Raw genomic sequence first — 17115 nt, 5'->3', positions numbered from 1 at the left:
AAAACAGCAACCCTACTGTTTTTTCCCAGGAATTCTTCTGTATTTTTCCTTTCTCTCCCACTGTCTTCCTGTTTAAATATTTCCCCTTAAATCTCTTGGATTTTTTTAAGCTTTCTTTCAAAGACAGAACAAAACAAACAAACAAAAATGTAGGCATAACATTGTGCTAAGTTACTGCTGTTGCAAACCGAAGATTTCCCACTGCTGCAGCTTCATATTAAAAGCATTTAACCAGCAAAGCAGGAGTTGACTTTTATTTTATTAAAACCATAATAACGTGTTTTGCTGCATCAAGAATTCTGAGGCCTGTACTAAATTAATTTGCTGTCGCCACTAGTAAATACAGGCATCAAATGCAGAATAAATAACTGCATAATACTGTATTGTTAAAACCAGTTTATGTTGATTAATATTTTGTGCCAATCAGGACTGAATTCTGCAGCTACATTTCTGTGATCACAGATTTTACCCATCAGTCCTCAGTGAACTGCCTCCTTGGTACAGCTCTAGTTAACTATCTAGTTATTATGGATTTCCTGTGTTTTTAGGGGTTTGTTCACTGATAGAGGCTAATAAAAATAACAATAATTTTGTAAGAAAGTGAAGCTATTAAACACTAATAGACTAATTAGGCCTAATTATTATTTTTTATTATTTGAAATTGTGGCCCGCTGGACAAATGTAGTTGAAGACCCATCTGCACACAGTTTGATCAATACTTTGATCAGGTTAGGTGTGGATGGGGGCCCAATAAGGAGGATTTTGTCCCCATGACCATAATTCTTGAAGGCTGGCCTGACAGCAGCACGCCTGGAAATTCCCCTTACTTTCAAATCCCAGTGTTGACAGGTATGAAAATTCCCCAGTAATGTTTCCCTGAAATTTCTTTAACTAAGTCACTCATATTCAGGTTATTCTGTGATCTCCTTTTGATAACTCATGTAAAAACTATTGGAATATGTTTCACTGTCGTTCGCCGAGCCTCAACTGAAACCATCTGAAGCATTTGCATTTCTTTACAAAGTGTGTCAGAGTGATTAATATTCCGCATTTTTTAAAATCTGATTAGAAATCTGGTACATCATTTACTGAAAACAAACATGGATTTAAATTTAATACTATTTTCACAACTGATGAACCAAATTCCAGAAACTTTTCAACAGATGATATTGCCCAAACATGTGTGTGAATGGTCCTTCTTCAGTTTTGCATCCTGGACAGTTAGATGTGTTAGCTTTGGAATTTTCATGCATTTTCATGAATGATAAAACATCTGTTCTCAGCAGAATTAAACCTCTAAAAGATGTAATTAGATTTATCTATGTACAAAAATAACAAATATCAGCTACAGTACCAATAGAGATGAAATCATGGCATGTCATGTTATCAGCCCTGCCGTTCCAGTTATTCTAGACTGTTGTTTACGTCTCTTGTTAATTCTGCAGGAGACCAACGTCACAGCCTCCATGCTGACCTGGGAACAGATCCAGATTTGACTCTGTCCTGTCCAACAATGTCTGCCTACGTCACCTGTAACCAATCCAATAACATTTAGTCCTTGTCTTGAACAATGCACGCAGCAAGATCAACCAATGGTACAAAGGCTCTGGCTTACGACTGGAGTTGGTCCCTGAGGACTACACAGTGTCTGTCCACTGCTCCTGAGGATGAGTCAAATGCATTTAATTTCATGATAAGTTGTACTATGTACAAAAAATAAAATTTGATTTTCCATTCACCATTTTTTAGCAAAAACAACACTTTTCTCAGAAACATTTATCTGTGGTAATTTTTGAACTGTTTTCCTGATAAATCGTGCTTCAATAAACTCCAAAATTAACTCTGAACCTAACCCTTAGATTAACAAAAGTTGCGTGTGCCCCAGTTGCAGGTTCTTGGCGGCAGCTGTGGGTTTGGCTCCAGCATGTCGCCCTTTGCTGCTTGTTGTCCTCCTGAATCTGCAGCTCACTGTTAGCTGTCCAGCCCACAAGTCTACTGCTTTGTTTCAGTCTCACCGCTCTCATGGTGCCATTTTTGGCTGCAAGAGGATATTTTCTGCTAAACAGCTCTAAAACACCACTGCACACTGTGTACTTGGCACCATACAAAAGACAGACACAGTTAGAGACCAGTTGATGAATATTTAGCATTTAAAGAACCAGATATTTAAATCAGAATTCGCTAGAGGCCTAAAATAGAGCTAAAAGGTAGTGGACTTCATCAGCTGGACATTCACAGGGCTCCAAATGAACCATAATGTCCCTCTGTGACCTCTGGGTGTGTAGCCTGAAGAGGGAACTGTTTGTTATATCATCATAAAGGCATGATAGAATAATGCTGATTTTAAACTTCTGCTGCCCCCAAGTGGTCAAAGAAATCATTTGTTGCAGATTAATAACACGAAGACACACTTTGTGTGAGAATGAACAACAAAAAACAAGTTATTTAACAAGATTCAAGAGTTTTTTGAGCTACAGGATGATTTCAGCATGCTAATATGCTCACAGTGGCACCTGAGGTGGGTGTCAGAAATCACAGAGGGTCCCCGTGACTTTTGTCTGCTCTGAGATTCTCAAAATTAGATTTGCATATGTCAACTAAAATCACAGTTTCAGGGTTCCTACATCTTTTACAAAGTCAGATTCAAGCACAAAATGATTTTTCAGCTCTTCATTGCATTAAATTAGATGTCACTGTGCTATTATCAACCAAAATTATGTTTCATGATGGAATTCTACAGTTTCTTTTCAAATTCTGCAATTAAAAAAAGAATATTGATTTTCCTCCTATTTAATTAAGTAGAAGTATGTAGGAAAACACAGGAAAACTCAAGGAGCTACAAGTACATCAAAATGTACTGAAATACAGTAGTTATGTTCTACTGAGACATCTGACTGTGCAAAAAGGAGAGGGAGAGGCACAGATCACAGTTAAGTTAAATTAAATTAGTTAAGTTGAATTTTTAGCTACTGTACCGTCCTCGGATCTCACTGTTATGCAAAGTTTTCATATTGATTTTCTATTAAAACTGTCTGTGAAAAAAACTTAAGGGATATTAGTTTAAAAACTGTTCAAAACAATGTTACTTTTTTGAGATGATATGTGAAATGTAAATATGACATAAAACATACCAATACATTAATCTGTACTTAGTGTTTGTTGAGGTTACTGTCAGCTCTGTGTTCAGTGGTCTGTGTCAGAGTCTCTTCCTCTTCAGCAGCTGCAGTCGGTTCCTGCTGTAACAGCTCAGTGTCTCTGCAGTCTGACTGAGGGAGGTTTTTGTACGACAACAAATCACTGTGTGAACACCGGGCCACTGTGGAAACTCTGACAGTAATAAACTGCTGCATCTTCAGCCTGAACTCCACTGATGGTCAAAGTGAAGTCAGAGCGTCTGCCACTGCCACTAAACCGAGCTGGAGTTCCTGATTGACGAGTGCTCACAGTTCTTATCAGGAGCTTTGGAGTCTGTCCAGACTTGTGTTGATACCAGTGCAGAAATTCTAAATCAGAGCCAGAAACACTAAGTGAGAAAACAGGTTGGCTTGTTTTACAGGAGATAGTGACAGTGGATCCTGGAGTAAATGTCTCTACTGGACGCTGAGTCACAGTCACCTGACCGCTGCATCCTGCAGACAAAAACAAATCATTCATTTATCAGCACAAATCAATGAGAGAAAAGGCAGCACATCATGTTTGAAATGTTGCTGAGTGAATGAACCTGTAAAACAGCAGCAGGCCAGCGTCCAGATGAGGATGGTGATGAGAGTCATGGTGGTTGTGCTTTCTGCTGTGTTGACTGACAGATCTGAGTCCTGCAGTGTTGAACTCACAGGACTATAAACCTTCTGACTTCACTGGAGGATCAGCTGACCATGCAAAGCCTCCTCTCTATGGAAATCATTTCTCTGCTCTCAACACACTCAAGGCAACGTGGGACACAAAATCAGGAGAAATACTCTTTGGATTTACACCATCTATCATCTTAATGGAACACAAGAAAATATGTATATTAGAAGTGAAGTTGAGGATTTAAGGATCAGTTTGTGTCACTGTGGTTGGTATGATATGTCTGTTTGTCTGCCTTTCATTTACTTACAGGGTTTATTGTTGATAAATAATACAATCAGTTCTGACTAAATTCAGTTTGTAAATTGTTATTAATATAAAAAAACATCATGTTCATTTAACCATGTATCAACTGATATCAAACTGTGAAATACCTCAGTGTTTTTCTATTTCTTTCATAATTTATTCATTATGAAAAATACTTCCTTGATCATCTCAGTAACTGATATCATCATGTACCTCATATTTCAGGAGATGGTTCTATTTTTATTACTTTGTGACATTTGATTAAAAAATACTAAATTTGAGTTTGTCATTTGGATTTTAAGAAATAATAGTAACACATTTAAAAGTTTTATTCCTGCTTTGAACAATCAGTACGAAAAGTCCAACATGAATTTGACTCTCATAGTTTACTCATTAAGAGACTGAATAAACTGACCAGAATATTAATTTTTGTTTCTGTGACATAAGAACTTAAAGTCCGAGGATCAGTGATGCATTAAAATCATGTAAAACACGTTTGTGAAACTGTCAGGGAGAGACGAGGAGGAGTAGGTACAGGCTACATCTCTCTGTGGACTGGTTAAGCAAATGTAAGAACATTTGACTTTCTGTTCCTCGTCTCTCTGCTGTTTCTGTCTTTGCAAAGTTTCCAATAAGCCTTTGTGCTCAAAACCAGATGCCAGCTGCCCTCTGCTGACAGTCCAGGTTCACACCAACTTCATATATTGATATAAGATTGATTTTGTGTTCAGTCTTTAACTTTAAGTCCAACTTTAACTTCCAAAATCTTTAATCAAGTCCCAAAGAAACAGACTGATCAGAAAGGCAAAAGCAAAGAGACGCCAGGATTTTATTCCTAATGGGACTAATTAGCAACTTCACCATTATGTGGTCAGTGAGGGAAATAGTACATTTTCATGACTTCGGAGTACCTTCAAAAGGAAGTTCCCTAAGTTTTTTTTCTTTTTCGATAAAAGCAGATGTGCCACTCAGCACATTCAGTATATAAAATAACTACAAGTCTCGTCCAATTTACCACAAGAGAATGAATTCACCTGCAAAGGTCAAAGACTTCAGCACAGGACAGCTCCCATGCAGCCACAATTAATAAAACAATACATCCACAATATGACAGCAACAAGAAGTGCATTTATTCCATATGTATCATCAGACAACTGTGCATTGTTAATAATATTTCAGATGATATCAGTTTGTCAGAAATTAAATCAATAACATTCAAAGTGCAGCCAGAATGAGAAGCACAATGTATTAAACTATATTTTATCTGCCTATCATCATAATTTTAATGATTATATTTGCTGATGTGAGAAAGTTTTCTCTCCCACTGTAATGTTTTCCTAGTTTCCATGTAAACAATGTAAAAAGACGGAGGCCTTACAGATATTTTCATGTGTTGTCACTGCAGCTCATTGACACGTGTGCTGTTACTTCAGTTATTTTGCTCAGAGCGTTTCTGAAATACACTTATTTAAGAAGATTTAAGAGTTTATACTCTCTCGTTCTAATCAAGTCATTAAGATTATGTTGTAAATAGGTTGTACTTTTATTGTTGGTTATGTTAAATGGACAAAAGTGTTTATATAATGTGTGTATTATTGTTTATGTTTTGTAACTGTGTTTATAAAAAATCTTGAAATAAGGAGGCTAAATATAATTTTGAGGCTTGTCAAATATATTTTTTGAAGCTGAAAAGCAGCAGTTATTAATGATGAGTCGTGGTACACATTAAGACTTGTAAGTCAAATTATTTCTGTTTAAGTTGATTCAGATATTTATGAAATGTGAATTATGTTTTCCCAGCTGTTTAGAATATGGACCTTCATGTTATGATGTGAAAGTGACATTTGTTATTTGGAACAAAGAGTGAAAAACAGTCACATGTTTGTGTAAATGAAGACAAAAGAGAAGAAGATAAATTCTGTTGAATGACAGCAGCTGATGTCTCCTGTCTCCTGTCCTCCTGTGTAAAACAGGACACATCTTCTGTCAGCAGGTAACTCAGCTGAGGCCTGGAACACATTCACCTCTATGACAGTCAGCTGTGCACACATGATATAAAATGACTTGACTGATTATTAACTTTTACATATTTCTTTAAGAAAAAAGAAAAAACTAAAGTGTTCAAAGGGTCTTAACTGGTACACAGAATTGTAACATGACTATAGTCGCCCCTCCCTCACACTGCTGTAGTTGTGTGCCTGAAACAGAGGCAAAGATTCTTCAAACCAGCAGTCAAACAGGCAGGAAATCACTGGAAAGCTCATCATGTCAAGCTGGACAATCTGACAGAGGACAAGTGGAACTGGACTGTTTTAAAAATTGGTGACTGATGAGGGGAATGAGATGCAGGTGTGCAGATGAGCAGAGCAGCTCAGGTGAGGAGAAAGATGGTTCAGAGTGTAAGGATGTGTACTAACAGGAGAGTTAGTGATAAGGAAGGTAATCACACTGCAACAAACATGAAAGATAGTCTGTATCATCTTGTGACACTCAGAGACTCATGAACAAACTGTTTTCTTGGTTGATATTCAGCTCTGTGTTCAGTGGTCTGTGTCAGAGTCTCTTCCTCTTCAGCAGCTGCAGTCGGTTCCTGCTGTAACAGCTCAGTGTCTCTGCAGTCTGACTGAGGGAGGTTTTTGTACGACAACAAATCACTGTGTGAACACCGGGCCACTGTGTACACTCATACAGTAATAAACTGCTGCATCTTCAGTCTGAACTCCACTGATGGTCAAAGTGAAGTCAGAGCTTCTTCCACTGCCACTAAACCGAGCTGGAGTTCCTGAAGGTCGTCTGCTCAAATGATTTATTAGGAGCTTTGGAGGCTGTCCAGATTTCTGTTGATACCAGAACAGACATAAATCAACACCATTACAGATGTAAACAGGTTGGCTGGTTTTACAGGAGATAGTGACAGTGGATCCTGGAGTAAATGTCTCTACTGGACGCTGAGTCACAGTCACCCGACCGCTGCATCCTGCAGACAAAAACAAATCATTCATTTATCAGCACAAATCAATGAGAGAAAAGGCAGCACATCATGTTTGAAATGTTGCTGAGTGAATGAACCTGTAAAACAGCAGCAGGCCAGCGTCCAGATGAGGATGGTGATGAGAGTCATGGTGGTTGTGCTTTCTGCTGTGTTGACTGACAGATCTGAGTCCTGCAGTGTTGAACTCACAGGACTATAAACCTTCTGACTTCACTGGAGGATCAGCTGACCATGCAAAGCCTCCTCTCTATGGAAATCATTTCTCTGCTCTCAACACACTCAAGGCAACGTGGGACACAAAATCAGGAGAAATACTCTTTGGATTTACACCATCTATCATCTTAATGGAACACAAGAAAATATTTTAGAAAAACAGCTGAGGACTAACAACATATGTTGTTGTGGGAGTGGTTGGTATTTCTTTTTCTAATGTCTTTTACATTGAGAGTTTTATAAACAGAAAATAAAATCATCTTGTAATTTATGATGATTTAGAAAAGTTGCCTTTTTGTAACAGTGTCTAAACTAATGTAAAACCATGTAAAATGTTGATTAAAATCAGAGTTTCTGAAAAGAAAAATCTAACAGTTTTCCTGTCACTTGTAAACACTCACTTAAAAGTGATAAAATTACCAAGGATCAAGAAAAAATTTTGATTTTCATGCAGTCAGACATTTTGTGCATTAAATAAAGTTGTGCCAAACCAGTTTTTAGAAGAAAATAAGTGAATTTTCAGTGTATAGATGTTTGTTCACAGTGCAGGAGGTTTTTGTACGGCCACTTATTGAGTTTGTATCACTGTGGTTGACTTTTGGTGGAGGAACCAAACTCATCATTCACTGTAAGTACCAGAGATTTATCTTTTTTTCTTGAAAATGAAATATTGGACTAATTAGGACAAAATTATGCGACAAAACAATACATAATTGTGAGAAAAGTACATGTTTTGGATATTTTTTGTTATTTATTGAGCTGGTCTGAGAGCTCAGTTTGGGGAAACTTTGTACACAGATCTATATTCATTTAATATTTTTGTAAATGTTACAGTGAAAGATGTGTGAAAAACTTTTTTTTGTTCATTTTTGTTGCAAGCGAATATTTTTATCACAAACTTTGGAGCTAACTTTTTTCTGAAGACCATTTTGCCACTCAGAGAGTATTTTTTTTAATATTTAATTTGTGAAATTCAACAATTATGTATAAAATCTAACATGAATGTTGTATATTATACATAAATAAGTGAGTTTATAAGTTTATCCAGTATCGCTGCAGTTTGTGTTCACAGTTCGTTAGTTTAAAGTGTTGAAAAGGAAGTGAAACAGACAGATGACAAAGTCTTTAACTGTTTACAGACATGACATTTTTAAACAAGAAAATCATCACAGGGATGAATTATTTACTGTCACTCATTATAAATAAGATGATATATTAATACAATTTATCAAAGTATTTAAGTACATTTACAGCTCAGTCATGTTGCATATTATTGTGTAATTCTTAGTGATTTATGATGAGCGTCACAGAAGAAGATTCATGACTTTAAATGTCAAAATGACGTCAAGTTTGATCATTTAGTTTGATTTGTTAAACCTTCATTTCCTCCCATTTCTCTCCTCCTCTCCTCTGTCTGATCACAGTATACTGCACACAGCTGATCCACAGTAGTGTTGACCTCTATCATGTCTCATAAGTGTCTCATGTCCAGCTGTGTGTCCTACAGTGGAGGTTAATCTGCTCCTTGTGTGTCTCTGCTCTCCCCTCCAGCCGGCCCCACGGTCAGGCCCTCAGTCTCTCTGCTTCCCCCCTCCTCTGAGCAGCTCTCTGGGGGCTCGGCCACGCTGGCCTGCCTGCTGAGCGGCTACTCTCCTCAGGGAGCCGTGGTGAGCTGGGAGGTGGACGGTACAGAGGTGACAGAGGGGGTCCTGAGCAGCTCAGAGGAGGAGAAGAGCGGACGCTACAGCAGCAGCAGCACCCTGAGCCTGAGCCAGGAGCGCTGGATGAAAGGAGAGCTGTACTCCTGCAGGGTCCTCCATCATGACCACAGTCTCATCCAGTCCTTCCGCAGGAGCCAGTGTGAGGACTAGAGGGGCCGAGTGAAGCCCGGGACAGGAGCTGTGTGTGGGGGGAGCAGGAGGAACACACCTGCTGCTCTCATCAATATGAGTTTGAATGTTTGTAGAGGAAACTAAAGCTTTGTGTGACAGAGAACAACACTGCTGTAAAGTGTTGGACAACAACAACTTAGAGAGTCATGTGTGTAGCTCAGCAGCTAGATGTGAGTGTGCTTAATAACTGTCATGTTGATGATTCATGTTTCTGCCAATAAAGCTTCAAATGATCAATAACTTTATCAGGTGTTTGGTCTTTTATCTCATGAAAAGTAGAAAGACATTTAATGGTTTCCTCAAATGACATTCTGAAAATGAAAAGTCTTTGATTCATATGACATGAATCTCTCTTTTAAATTGGCAAAGAAAGTAATGTGACAAAATCGTTAAGAAATGTAAATTATAGATGTTTTTGTCTTGATAAATACAATAAGTGAACAAGAATAATTTCTTCTTTGGGGTAAAAATAATACCTCAAAAATGTGCTTAGGCAACATTTGTCTCTTTAGCTGAGAGTAAATGTGAACAGAACATGATGTCTCGTTTGATTTTTAAGAATCTTTTTAATTGATTTAAAGTTTGAAAACTAAACCTCTCCAATATAACCTTGTCTGTTATTAGAGAAAATCCCTGTTCCTCAGTTAAAAAAATTAATTGTGGTGTTCCACAGGGGCCCATCTTTGGTCCAGTGTTGGTTTCAATATACATGTTTCCTCTCAGCCAATTAATTCAGAACCACAGAGTCTCTAACAACTTTATGTTACTGATTCATGTTGGAGCCTCCCTTAAGTCTAAGAATTTCACTGTTTCATGTCTGTGTGCACTGCACTGAAATATGTGATTATAAGAAGCATTTTTGGAATCTTCTTTTATAAGAACCACACAGGAAAAAAATTTAATCAATATATTAGAGTGAGTCCTGCATGTAGTTATTGTTTGTTGAGGTTACTGTCAGCTCTGTGTTCAGTGGTCTGTGTCAGAGTCTCTTCCTCTTCAGCAGCTGCAGTCGGTTCCTGCTGTAACAGCTCAGTGTCTCTGCAGTCTGACTGAGGGAGGTTTTTGTACGACAACAAATCACTGTGTGAACACAGCAGCACTGTTTATGTAGTGGTAACTCTGACAGTAATATACTGCTGCATCTTCAGCCTGAACTCCACTGATGGTCAAAGTGAAGTCAGAGCTGCTTCCACTGCCACTGAACCGAGCTGGAGTTCCTGACTGACGAGTGCTCACAGCTCTTATCAGGAGCTTTGTAGGCTGTCCAGATTTCTGCTGATACCAGTTCAGACATTCACGACCACTACAATAGGAGGGAACAGCTTGGCTTGTTTTACAGGAGATTGTGACAGTGGATACTGGAGGAAATGTCACTTCTGGACGCTGAGTCACAGTCACCTGACCGCTGCATCCTGCAGACAAAAACAAATCATTCATTTATCAGCACAAATCAATGAGAGAAAAGGCAGCACATCATGTTTGAAATGTTGCTGAGTGAATGAACCTGTAAAACAGCAGCAGGCCAGCGTCCAGATGAGGATGGTGATGAGAGTCATGGTGGTTGTGCTTTCTGCTGTGTTGACTGACAGATCTGAGTCCTGCAGTGTTGAACTCACAGGACTATAAACCTTCTGACTTCACTGGAGGATCAGCTGACCATGCAAAGCCTCCTCTCTATGGAAATCATTTCTCTGCTCTCAACACACTCAAGGCAACGTGGGACACAAAATCAGGAGAAATACTCTTTGGATTTACACCATCTATCATCTTAATGGAACACAAGAAAATATTTATATTAGAAGTGAAGTCGAGGATTTAAGGATCAGTTTGTGTCACTGTGGTTGGTATGATATGTCTGTTTGTCTGCCTTTCATTTATTTACAGGGTTTATTGTTGACAATTAATAGAATTCAGTTTTGGTTCATATGAGTTTTTTGAATTATTGTTATTTAAAGGCATCATGTTCATTTAATCATTTATCAACTGATATAAAACTGTGATAAAACTGACTTTGTTACATGGAGACTGTAAAAGTTTCTCTGTCAGGTTTAGAAAACTAAAGCAAAATTAAAGAAATAATCTTAATTTATACAATAATTTTAGCTATAACATTAAATAAACTTTGTAGATTCAATATAGTAGATTTTATGCTGTTGTTAGAAAAATCAGAGAGTTTTTTCAGTATATAGATGTTTGTTCACAGTGCAGGAGGTTTTTGTACGGCCACTTAATGAGTTTGTATCACTGTGGTGGACTTTTGGTGGAGGAACCAAACTCGTCGTTGACTGTAAGTACCAGAAAGTTTTATTTTATACATTTTGGTTTATATATCTTTTATTAAAAATCGATTTAGACTCTCATAAAGTTCAGTGTTTGTATTTTTATAATTTTTCATGACTTTATCAGACAAGGCTGATCTCACTATCTGAGAAGCAAATTTTGCTGAAATCTATATTAATTCAGAGTTTGGTTTTAAGAAACAGAAAATAACAGGTATCTTTTTTAATATTCTATTTTTAACATTTAATTTTGTAACATTAAATTGTTCTGGACTTTAAAATGTTTAAAAGTAGAATTTGTTGAAGTAAAACTGTTAATGCTGAAGACACCAACAGTTTAAATTTATTTTCATGTATTCATTTTAAACATTCAAACAGTTTTTACATTTAAAATGTGATTCCTGTTGAAGACAAAGATGATTTTATCAGTAAATGCAGCTTATCTTTGCGTCGACGCTTCATTGATTTGACATGTAGTGAAAAGGAAGTGAAAGAGACAGATGACAAAGGTTTGAACTGTATTCACATGAGTGTTTCAGCTCTGTCAGTTGAAACAGAAGAAAATCATCACAGGGACGACTTATTCACTGTCACACATTATGAGACACAGATGAAGATGTCATCAATAATCATCATCAATGAATCTTTTTAGTGTCATTGACACTTGAATCATGTGTGTGATGGTCTGATACTGAGTGATTTATGAGAGCAACAGCAGCACAAGTTCTTCTCTTTGATTTGATCAAATAGAAGAAATGAGCAGGATGTGATTTTTCTTGATCACCAAGCCTTCACTCTCATTCCTTTGTCTTTTCTCCCCCCTCTCCTCCCCCCTCTGTCTCCTCCAGTGGGTGTGGTGCGGCCCACCCTGACCGTCCTCCCCCCCTCCACACAGGAGCTGCAGCAGGGCAGTGCCACACTGGTGTGTCTGGCCAGCGGGGGCTTCCCCTCAGCCTGGAGTCTGGGCTGGAAGGTGGGGGGCAGCAGCACCTCCTCAGGGGTGTCACACAGCCCGGAGGTCACGGGGAGCGACGGCCACTACAGCTGGAGCAGCACCCTGAGCCTCCCTGCAGACCAGTGGAGGAAGGCGGGCTCAGTGAGCTGTGAGGCCAGTCTGAATGGACAGAGCCCTGTCACTCAAAGCCTGGACCCTGACCGCTGCTCAGAGTAGAGCTTCAGCAACACGTCCTGTCTGGAAATGATGCTGCTGCTTTCATAGAGATCTTCATCAAGCTACACATCTCCTCTCTTCACATATTTCTCACACTTTCACAGCTCTCTGCTCAGTGTTTTAGTCTGCATGTTGCTTTCTAACACTCATCTTCTGCATATTCTGCTTCATGTTCTTTACTTTAAGAATTCAACTGAATATTATCAGTTTCACTCCGAGAGAAAATATTCATTCATAAAAAATGTGGCATCAACTTTAAACCATCATTAAATAAAACTGTGGATTATAATGAGTCAGTGTCTTTGTATTTCTTCTATAATTTATCATTTATGAAAAATACCTTCTTCATCATCTCAGTATCATAACTGATAATATAATATACTTGATAGTGCAGGAGATGGTTGTATTTTCATTACTTTGTGACATTTAAATAGAAAATACTACACTTTGAGAATAAAATCAATTGGATTATTTAAATGCAGAGCAATGAATCACACATAAAAAGATAAAATTACTTGACGGGAAAGTTTAAAACTTTATATGTAAGAACGTCTGTGAGTTCTCAGTTTTATTTAGATTCATTGTGTTTCTGCTTGAAGACTCTTGTGTTGTGTTCACTGGACCAGTTCTCCTCATCACAGTCTCTTCATCAACCCTCTGCACCTGCAGCAGGCCGTTTTCACTTCAGTCAAACTGAAGGAGGTTTTTGTACGACTCTGAATCACTGTGTGAACGAACCATCACCATGTAAGCCCAGACAGTAATAATCTCCAAGATCTTCAGCCTGAACACCTCTGATGGTTAGAGTGTAGTCAGAACCAGAACTACTGCCACTGAATCGAGATGGAGTTCCTGAGTTTAGAGTTGATGCGCCATATATAAGAAGTTTGGGAGTCTGTCCAGGTTTCTGAAGGTACCAACTGAGATCATCATCAATATCTGAACTCCCTGTGGCGCTGATGGTCACAGTCCCTCCAAGACTGACAGACTTGAATTTGTCAGACTGAGTCAGAAAACGGTTGGCGGAAGACTCTGAAATGAGAAATTAAATATAAATCTGAACAATCATCAGTTTTGGTTGTAATAATAATAACAATAGTCTTAAAGCTAGATTTGACTCAAAAGACAAGATAAGTGAAATAAACATCAAATATGACAATTTAAGAATGTTGGATAAATGTTCAAAGAAAACTTCTCACCCTGACTCAGAAAACCCAACATGACAATCAGAGTTATTGGAAACTTCATCCTGATGCAGTTTTCAGTGTGAGTGCATGAAAACAGTTCAGACTCTCTGTGACAGAAGAACTTAAACTCTGAGGAGCAGTGATGCATTCAAATCATGCAAAACACATCTGGGCACACCTGTCTTTGTGAAACTGTAAAGAAGAGATGAGGAGGAGTAGGTACAGCCTTCATCTCCCTGTGGACAAATGTAGAAAGTGTTTGTTCCTCATCTCTCTGCTGTTTTAGCTCATAAATAGATGCAGGCTGCCCTCTGCTGACAGTCAAGGCTCACAACAACTTTATATTGAAACGAGACTGGTTTTGTATTCGGTTCTGAACTATTTTCATGATCATGTACTTACATTTGAAGCTTTAGCTGTGATAATAAGAACAATAAACTACACATTCAGACACAGACAATGAATGTAACTGAACCTCAGTTTTCCCAAGTTTTTCTTTCTTACCCTCCTAAATTACCTTTCATAAGCCTTAATGTTTTTTTTTCAGCCAAGAACATCAATATCTTTCAGACTTTGTCAAACTGAAGTTTCCTACTATCAGCTTATTGGTATACATGCACAGGAATGATCTTCATGTTGTACTTTTCACTCAACTTCATGTATTTGATGGTTATATTCACTACTCTCTTTGCAGTTTAAAGTTAAAACAAATGATCACATTAAAAATATGCTGGAAATTAAAAAAAATAAACTAAAATAATCAATTCCTCCACAACCACCTATACAAATGCATTATTAATTATTATTATTTTCTTCTGACCTCATCAAAACTATGTGGAAAAGTACTAAAGAGGACGTTAGTTCCCTTCACCAAAATCTGGATTTATAATCTATGGTCAAAAATACATAAATGACCGTCATCCACTATTATCACACCAAATGTGTAAATATTTCATTATCTCATCAAAAAATATATATTTCAATTTATTAAAAGACTCAGAAAAAAGTATGTTATTCTGCACTATGGCGTTACTTTGGGGTCAATTAGGCCCCAGTGTTTCAGCCCAGAAAACACAGAAAGGATTGAATCCAAATGTCCAGAATCTTTAATCAAGTCCAAACATCGGACAGCAGGCAGATAAAAGCTCAGAGGGGCAGGAATATAATCTTCAAACCAGCAGTCAGGTCAGGGGTCAAACAGGGAATCACTGGGAAGCATGGCAGGCTGCTTGAGATGAGATATAGGTGTGCAGATTGGTGAGGAAACTCAGGTGAGAGGAAAGGTGATTGAAAGTTACGCCCTCTAGTTGTTCTAAATTCCAGGGAAACACAGGAAACACCAGATGACACATCAGAGAGTGAAGAAGAAAGTTTGTGAACTACAAGCCACTCTGTTGTTTACTATTACTAGTTAATATTACTCTCCCCTGATTTACCGTGATTGTTTATTGATGTTTGCATGTTTCATTTAACAATGAAGACAATAACTCCCATGATTACATGTTTCTTCACAACATTATCAAATACGTACAAATATAATCATAGTTAAAAGTGCTGTAAATGTTAAAAATAATTATTGCAAGTAATAATCAACTTGTTAGCTTTGAAAAACTGAAGTCTCCACTCACAGAAAAGGCTACATTGCTGGAAGAGTGGTATTTGTCAGAACAAAAGCAAAAACATTGAATGTTTTTAGTGATAAACAACGTACTTAGTGTATTTGGTTTTCTGGGTTATACTTTTTGTTTCACAACTTCTACTGATACTATCTGTGAAGAATGAAGGGATTCTGGTTATCAGTGTTACTATTTCAGATGGAATACAAGAGAAATCATACTGTAAAAATATAAATGTGGTACTTGGTGAGGTTACTGTCAGCTCTGTGTTCAGTGGTCTGTGTCAGAGTCTCTTCCTTTCAGCAGCTGCAGTCGGTTCCTGCTGTAACAGCTCAGTGTCTCTGCAGTCTGACTGAGGGAGGTTTTTGTACGACAACTAATCACTGTGTGAACACATAAGCACTGTTTATTACATGGAAACTCTGACAGTAATAAACTGCTGCATCTTCAGTCTGAACTCCACTGATGGTCAAAGTGAAGTCAGAGCTGCTTCCACTGCCACTAAACCGATCTGGAGTTCCTGATTCAAGATTGCTCACATATCTTATTAGGAGCTTTGTAGGCTGTCCAGATTTCTGTTGATACCAGAACATGCCCTGTTCTCCACTAGACCATCTGTGAACAGCAGGATTTGTTTTACAGGAGATAGTGACAGTGGATCCTGGAGTAAATGTCACTTCTGGAGGCTGAGTCACAGTCACCTGACCACTGCATCCTGCAGACAAAAACAAATCATTCATTTATCAGCACAAATCAATGAGAGAAAAGGCAGCACATCATGTTTGAAATGTTGCTGAGTGAATGAACCTGTAAAACAGCAGCAGGCCAGCGTCCAGATGAGGATGGTGATGAGAGTCATGGTGGTTGTGCTTTCTGCTGTGTTGACTGACAGATCTGAGTCCTGCAGTGTTGAACTCACAGGACTATAAACCTTCTGACTTCACTGGAGGATCAGCTGACCATGCAAAGCCTCCTCTCTATGGAAATCATTTCTCTGCTCTCAACACACTCAAGGCAACGTGGGACACAAAATCAGGAGAAATACTCTTTGGATTTACACCATCTATCATCTTAAAGGAACACAAGAAAATATTTCTATTAGAAGTGAAGTCGAGGATTTAAGGATCATTTTGTGTCACTGTGGTTGGTATGATATGTCTGTTTGTCTACCTTTCATTTACCTACAGTAAAGTTTACTGTAGATAAATAATATATCTCTGGTTAATATTTGTTTGTTAAATGATTATTATTTCAACCCAATAAAAATCTGATATAAATCTGTGAAAAATGACTTTGTTAGAAGGAGTGAAAATTTCTCTGTCAGGTGTAGAAAATTAAATAAAAATTAAACTCTGCATTAAAATCATGCAAATATACTGTTGAGCATATCTGTCTTTGTGAAACTGTAAAGAAGAGGTGAGGTGGAGTCGCCCTGGCTGCATCTCTCTGTGGACTGATTAAGCAAATGTAGAAACTATAGACTTTCTGTTCCTCATCTCTCTGTTGTTTCTGTTTTTACAAAGTTTCCAGGAGTCATTTTGTGCCCATAAATAGACTCATGCTGCCCTCTGCTGGATGTTCAGGTTCACAATAACTTAATTTATTGACAGGAGATTCATTCTGTATTCATGAGCCTACACTTAAGAAATTTAGAAATGAAGCACTTATTT

The 17115-nt window shown here is 37.9% G+C and overlaps 1 long non-coding RNA gene and 3 gene segments (V, D, J or C); 2 read left to right on the top strand and 2 right to left on the bottom strand.

Annotated features, from left to right (window-relative positions):
- Window positions 1–11014, bottom strand: part of LOC146310972 (Ig kappa chain V-III region MOPC 63-like) — a 63159-nt gene extending 52145 nt beyond the window's left edge. The window contains 2 exon segments of the V gene segment in view: window positions 10283–10604; window positions 10697–11014. Coding sequence covers window positions 10283–10604; window positions 10697–10748 — 374 coding nt within the window.
- The window catches only part of LOC146310973 (Ig kappa chain V-III region MOPC 63-like), a 71503-nt gene extending 58572 nt beyond the window's left edge, over window positions 1–12931 (top strand). Inside the window, 2 exon segments of the V gene segment in view lie at window positions 11444–11479; window positions 12320–12931. Coding sequence covers window positions 11444–11479; window positions 12320–12642 — 359 coding nt within the window.
- On the bottom strand, window positions 2775–4119 carry LOC146310975 (uncharacterized). The gene is made up of 2 exons (XR_014772319.1): window positions 3722–4119; window positions 2775–3629 (listed from the first exon to the last, which is right to left on the bottom strand). It is a non-coding gene; the product is annotated as an uncharacterized LOC146310975 (long non-coding RNA).
- On the top strand, window positions 6501–9437 carry LOC146310974 (immunoglobulin lambda constant 7-like). The segment is given in 4 exon segments: window positions 6501–6534; window positions 7327–7497; window positions 7845–7928; window positions 8852–9437. Coding segments are annotated over 4 exon segments (609 nt in total).
- Window positions 12932–17115: the final 4184 nt, after the last annotated feature.

This window comes from Lutjanus erythropterus, chromosome 18, assembly GCF_056507025.1.
Source record: "Lutjanus erythropterus isolate fLutEry1 chromosome 18, fLutEry1.hap2, whole genome shotgun sequence".
Lineage (NCBI taxonomy): Eukaryota > Metazoa > Chordata > Actinopteri > Lutjaniformes > Lutjanidae > Lutjanus > Lutjanus erythropterus.
Note: the sequence above shows the minus strand (reverse complement) of the source record. Positions and strands in the feature narration are given on the sequence as shown.